The sequence below is a fragment of the Homalodisca vitripennis genome, chromosome 4 (assembly GCF_021130785.1).
Source record: "Homalodisca vitripennis isolate AUS2020 chromosome 4, UT_GWSS_2.1, whole genome shotgun sequence".
Taxonomy (NCBI): Eukaryota; Metazoa; Arthropoda; class Insecta; order Hemiptera; family Cicadellidae; genus Homalodisca; species Homalodisca vitripennis.
In genome coordinates, this window is record NC_060210.1 from 199,475,199 (window position 1) to 199,482,418 (window position 7,220).

Sequence of the window (7,220 nt, forward strand, 5' to 3'; positions counted from 1 at the left end):
TCACCGTTTGCAATGCTAAAGTGTCTGAGTGTTCTACTTCTTGTGAGTATTTTCAACCGTGTGGTGACTGTGGTAGTTTACACTGAAGATGGAGCTCTGAACGGAACAGTGTTCACAACACCTCGAGGTAGAAGAGTCATCGCCTTCCTGGGAGTGCCTTATGCGAAACCACCGGTAGGCTCAAGAAGATTTCGAGAACCCCAACCGGTCGAGCCTTGGGAAGGGATTAGAAGCGCTGATAGTTTCGGCTCGGATTGTCTTCAGTACAGCTACTACCACGTGAGGAGTCCCAATCCTACAAACGGTGACGAGGATTGTTTATATTTGAACATTTTTACACCCCGTCTATCTCACAGTGCAAAACTAAACGTGATCTTCTTCATCCACGGGGGAGGATTTATGTTCGGGGCCGGCAAGAACGTTCCGAACTACATATTGGACAATAACGACTTCGTACACGTCACTGTGAACTACAGGCTTGGACCTTTTGGGTTTTTGAGCACCGAGGATGAAGTTATCCCTGGAAACAACGGTCTGAAGGACCAAGCTCTGGCTTTGAAATGGGTTCACAGCAACATAGGTCGATTCGGTGGTGACAGCAAAAAGATCACGATCGCGGGTCTTTCAGCTGGAGGGGCGAGTGTACAATTGCATTATTTGTCTAGGAAGACAAGGCATTTGTTTCATCGAGGGATTTCCGTGAGTGGTTCTGCCTTGTGTCCTTGGGTTCTCGCGGAGAACTCGCGATCTAAAGCTGAAACTTTAGCAAGGTCTGTCAATTGTTCAACCTCTGACTCCGGTCTTCTTCTCCAGTGTTTGCAAGGTGTGCCGGCACAGAATCTTCTACTACGACTGGAAGAATTATTTACGCCTTGGTTTCTAAACCCATTTTCACCTTTCGGTGTAGTGGTCGAAGTCAATCACGACGAAGCCTTTTTAAGCAAAAGCCCATATCAGCTGTTATCAGAGGGCGACGTTAAAGACGCTCCTTGGTTGACGAGTATGACTACTGAGGAAGGACTTTTCCCAGCCGCGACCTTCATCAAGAACACCTCGCTCCTCCAAGAACTGGAACAACGTTGGGAGGTGATAGCACCTTTTCTGCTAGACTACAACAACACAGTGCCTGTCCATCTAATTAACAACGTCACAGCACAGATCAGGACGACTTACTTCGGAAATAAGGTTATTGGCTACGAAAGTAGAAGAGAATTGATTAAAATGATGAGCGATCGACTTTTTAATGTTGGTATAGAAAAAGCTGCAAAATTGCAAGCTTCTGCTACAAAATCTTCTGTGTTCTTTTACAGCTTCGCTTACAGAGGAAAATACAGTGTTTCGGACTGGTTTTGCAAGTGTAGGGACGATCTGGGTGTGAGCCATGCAGACGATTTGATCTATTTACTCAGGGTAGGATCAGATGATCTGTCACCACTGGAGACAGAGGAGGACAGAAGAGTGGTATGGAGAATGGTGGATCTCTGGGGCAGTTTTATCCAGACTGGAGAACCTTCCGTTGGTACCGATATTCTGTGGAGACCTGTGCCTCCCCAGGGCAGGAATGTATCTTTCATGCTTATCGCTTCCAGCAGGAACCTTACAATGTCCAGTTCTGACAACTTGGGTAACAAAGCCTTTTGGGATAGCCTACCCATTAATGAACTTTCTTATGATAGAAGTGCTCAAACGGTCAACAGAGTGCACTTACTGTGTTTTATGATGTCGATGGTATTCCTTATATTACGTCCTTAAAACGGGTGTCCATTGAGAGGGGTGGTCCAGATTTTGCTTCATAAAACCGACATGTTAACAAAGGTAACCACTAGAAATAGAAAACTGCTATTTGGCATGTCTTTAAATTAGCACATATTATGTCAATGTTGGTTTTGTTTTAATTTATAATTATTTGATAAAATACATATTAATAAAAAAATAATTTAAAGAAGAGTTGGTAAAATATTGTTTACAATTCATAAAAACCAATTAAGCCACATAAAAATATGCATAGCCGCTTGTGTATCTATCCATAATAAATATGTATGAAAATTTCATTACTGTTTCTCTACTACATTTTGAGTAAAATGTACCCAAAGTAATAAAAGCATAGTTTTAGGATAACATAAAAATACAAAATGTTGTATGGAATTCACATGTAAAAACGTCAACAGGGATATACAGAGTTATGAAGATCTTCATTTTCTCAAAAGTACTTTCAGCAATTTTTTAAGGAAATTTCAAATAGTATATTTAAAAATTTTAATATTTTAAAAATTAAAAAAATAGTTGCAAAATAGTCTATGCGACATATATAAGGTATATTCAGAAACTTAATAATAGGTATAAATCTATCATTATTATTATTTCTATTTGACTTTTTATTAGTATAATACACATTGTACAAACACACTTTCAACCTACTATGTAATACATAATTTTAAAGAAAGATGTGCAGCTATTAAAAAAATAACAAACTGTGTTCTACACCTTTTAATGTTATGTAGTAAATTATGAAATTATATTATAATTTATATAAATGTATAGTATTATAAAATATATATCACTATTGATTCTAACTTCAAACATATTTATATATGCAAGTCTGCACATATTCTCATAATTGAAGATAAAAGAGTTAGACAATTAGCTAGAATATATTTGTAAGATTAGTTACCAACGCTTAACAATAAAATTCTGTTTGAAACAGACATATCCATAACTATTTGAAACTACTGCAGGTAGTATTAACAAATACTGTAACTACTGCAGGTAGTATTAACAAATACTGTAGGGTTCTCATTACAACACGTTTGATTGTAACTTCATTTTAGAGAAGTGAAGGTAAACGTGGTTACATATTGCCAAGCGCCCATAATTATTTCTGGATGGTCATAAGGGCATTTACTATATGAAAAATATTCTTGTATTATGTAAATTATTATAAATTACAATAAAAACTGTATATATTGGGTACGTAAAATTATTTAAATATCCTTCATTTGCTACAGGTTGAAATTTTACTAGTATAGTATTCTTTGTTTGAAGTTTATTTTTGACGTTGGAAGGATTGTGAAGGAAACAGGATTTTCCGGACATTTGCCATCGTTCAGTGAAACAAAAAAATCAGTAACACAAATGTTCAAATAGTGTTACTGACTTTTTTGTTTCACTAAACGATAGTATAGTATATTCTACTAAGATGGACTACTAAACGTTCTGTTGTACCATGCTATCCTGATTAAAATAGATGCAAGGGAAATAAACGTTATAATTACATCGTCACCACCCGACACACTAGGGGGAATGTCGTTCTGTGCGTCAGACTCTTGAGTCATTAGACGCGTATCTCATTCATTGACCTTTACTGCAGTGTCTCGTCCTGCACATGTGAAGCTCTGTTTGTATACAGTGGTAAATACACATGAGTGATTACATCATTACCACCCGACACACTAGGGGGAACGTCGCTCTATACGTCAGACTCTTGAGTCATTAGACGCGTATCTCATTCATTGACCTTTACTGCAGTGTCTCGTCCTGCAGATGTGAAGCTCCGTTTGTACACAGAAGGAAATAAACTTGAGTGATTACATCATTACCACCCGACACACTAGGGGGAATGTCGCTCTATACGTCAGACTCTTGAGTCATTAGACGCGTATCTCATTCATTGACCTTTACTGCAGTGTCTCGCCCTGCAGATGTGAAGCTCCGTTTGTACACAGAAGGAAATAAACTTGAGTGATTACATCATTACCACCCGACACACTAGGGATAATGTCGCTCTATGCGTCAGACTCTTGAGTCATTAGACGCGTATCTCATTCATTGACCTTTACTGCAGTGTCTCGTCCTGCAGATGTGAAGCTCCGTTTGTATACAGAAGGAAATAAACTTGAGTGATTACATCATTACCACCCGACACACTAGGGGGAATGTCGTGTTGTGCGTCAGACTCTTGAGTCATTAGACGCGTATCTCATTCATTGACCTTTACTGCAGTGTCTCGCCCTGAACATGTCAAGCTCCGTTTGTACACAGAAGGAAATAAACTTGAGTGATTACATCATTACCACCCGACACACTAGGGGGGAAGGTCGCTCTATGCGTCAGACTCTTGTCATTAGACGCGTATCTCATTCATTGACCTTTACTGCAGTGTCTCGCCCTGCAACATGTCAAGCTCCGTTTTGTACACAGAAGGAAATAAACTTGAGTGATTACATCATTACCACCCGACACATTAGGGATAATGTCGCTCTATGCGTCAGACTCTTGAGTCATTAGACGCGTATCTCATTCATTGACCTTTACTGCAGTGTCTCATCCTGCACATGTGAAGCTCCGTTTGTATACAGAAGGAAATAAACTTGAGTGATTACATCATTACCACCCGACACACTAGGGGGAATGTCGTGTTGTGCGTCAGACTCTTGAGTCATTAGACGCGTATCTCATTCATTGACCTTTACTGCAGTGTCTCATCCTGCACATGTGAAGCTCCGTTTGTATACAGAAGGAAATAAACTTGAGTGATTACATCATTACCACCCGACACACTAGGGGGAATGTCGTGTTGTGCGTCAGACTCTTGAGTCATTAGACGCGTATCTCATTCATTGACCTGTACTGCAGTGTCTCGCCCTGAACATGTCAAGCTCCGTTTGTACACAGAAGGAAATAAACTTGAGTGATTACATCATTACCACCCGACACACTAGGGAGAATGTCGCTCTATACGTCAGACTCTTGAGTCATTAGACGCGTATCTCATTCATTGACCTTTACTGCAGTGTCTCGTCCTGCAGATGTGAAGCTCCGTTTGTACACAGAAGGAAATAAACTTGAGTGATTACATCATTACCACCCGACACACTAGGGATAATGTCGCTTTATGCGTCAGACTCTTGAGTCATTAGACGCGTATCTCATTCATTGACTTTTACTGCAGTGTCTCGCCCTGAACATGTCAAGCTCCGTTTGTACACAGAAGGAAATAAACTTGAGTGATTACATCATTACCACCCGACACACTAGGGGGAATGTCGTGTTGTGCGTCACACTCTTGAGTCATTAGACGCGTATCTCATTCATTGACCTGTACTGCAGTGTCTCGCCCTGCACATGTGAAGCTCCGTTTGTACACAGAAGGAAATAAACTTGAGTGATTACATCATTACCACCCGACACACTAGGGGGAATGTCGTGTTGTGCGTCAGACTCTTGAGTCATTAGACGCGTATCTCATTCATTGACCTGTACTGCAGTGTCTCGCCCTGAACATGTCAAGCTCCGTTTGTACACAGAAGGAAATAAACTTGAGTGATTACATCATTACCACCCGACACACTAGGGGGAATGTCGTGTTGTGCGTCAGACTCTTGAGTCATTAGACGCGTATCTCATTCATTGACCTGTACTGCAGTATCTCGCCCTGAACATGTCAAGCTCCGTTTGTACACAGAAGGAAATAAACTTGAGTGATTACATCATTACCACCCGACACACTAGGGGGAATGTCGTGTTGTGCGTCAGACTCTTGAGTCATTAGACGCGTATCTCATTCATTGACCTTTACTGCAGTGTCTCGCCCTGCACATGTCAAGCTCCGTTTGTACACAGAAGGAAATAAACTTGAGTGATTACATCATTACCACCCGACACACTAGGGATAATGTCGCTCTATGCGTCAGACTCTTGAGTCATTAGACGCGTATCTCATTCATTGACCTTTACTGCAGTGTCTCATCCTGCAGATGTGAAGCTCCGTTTGTACACAGAAGGAAATAAACTTGAGTGATTACATCATTACCACCCGACACACTAGGGGAATGTCGTGTTGTGACGTCGGCGTCAGACTCTTGAGTCATTAGACGGGTTATCACATTCATTGACCTGTACTGCAGTGTCTCGCCCAGCACATGTCCAAGCTCCGTTTGTACACAGAAGGAAATAAACTTGAGTGATTACATCATTACCACACACCCAACACACACCCCCAGGGGGAATGTCGTGTTGTGCGTCAGACTCTTGAGTCATTAGACGCGTATCTCATTCATTGACCTGTACACTGCAGTGTCTCGCCCTGCACATGTCAATAAGCTCCGTTTGTACACAGAAGGAAATAAACTTGAGTGATTACATCATTACCACCCGACACACTAGGGGAATGTCGTGTTGTGCGTCAGACTCTTGAGTCATTAGACGCGTATCTCATTCATTGACCTGTACTGCAGTGTCTCGCCCTGCACATGTCAAGCTCCGTTTGTACACAGAAGGAAATAAACTTGAGTGATTACATCATTACCACCCGACACACTAGGGGGAATGTCGCTCTATGACTCTTGAGTCATTAGACGCGTATCTCATTCATTGACCTGTACTGCAGTGTCTCGCCCTGCACATGTCAAGCTCCGTTTGTACACAGAAGGAAATAAACTTGAGTGATTACATCATTACCACCCGACACACTAGGGAGAATGTCGTGTTGTGCGTCACACTCTTGAGTCATTAGACTGCGTATCTCATTCATTGACCTGTTACTGCAGTGTCTCGTCTTGCACTTGTGAAGCTCTGTTTGTATATCAGTGGTAAATACACATGAGTGATTACATCATTACCACCCGACACACTAGGGAGAATGTCGTGTTGTGCGTCACACTCTTGAGTCATTAGACGCGTATCTCATTCATTGACCTGTACTGCAGTGTCTCGTCTTGCACATGTGAAGCTCTGTTTGTATACAGTGGTAAATACACTTGAGTGATTACATCATTACCACCCGACACACTAGGGAGAATGTCGTGTTGTGCGTCACACTCTTGAGTCATTAGACGCGTATCTCATTCATTGACCTGTACTGCAGTGTCTCGCCCTGCACATGTCAAGCTCCGTTTGTACACAGAAGGAAATAAACTTGAGTGATTACATCATTACCACCCGACACACACTAGGGAGAATGTCGCTTTATGCGTCAGACTCTTGAGTCATTAGACGCGTATCTCATTCATTGACCTGTACTGCAGTTTGTCTCGTCTTGCACATGTGAAGCTCTCTGTTTGTATACAGTGGTAGAAATACACATGAGTGATTACAATCATTACCACCCGACACACTAGGGAGAATGTCGTGTTGTGCGTCACACTCTTGAGTCATTAGACGCGTATCTCATTCATTGACCTGTACTGCAGTGTCTCTCGCCCTGCACATGTGAAGCTCCGTTT

The 7,220-nt window shown here is 41.5% G+C and overlaps 1 protein-coding gene across 1 annotated transcript; it reads left to right on the top strand.

Annotated features, from left to right (window-relative positions):
- On the top strand, positions 1 to 2,968 carry LOC124360886 (venom carboxylesterase-6-like). Its single transcript, XM_046814866.1, has 2 exons — positions 1 to 2,735; positions 2,767 to 2,968. The coding sequence occupies exon 1, from the start codon at positions 13 to 15 to the stop codon at positions 1,750 to 1,752; it is 1,740 nt and encodes a 579-aa protein (XP_046670822.1). The 5' UTR covers positions 1 to 12; the 3' UTR covers positions 1,753 to 2,735; positions 2,767 to 2,968.
- Positions 2,969 to 7,220: the final 4,252 nt, after the last annotated feature.

Bases quoted from the DNA above. Each gene is read 5' to 3' on its own strand.
- LOC124360886 (XM_046814866.1), top strand. From the start codon at position 13: ATGCTAAAGTGTCTGAGTGTTCTACTTCTTGTGAGTATTTTCAACCGT.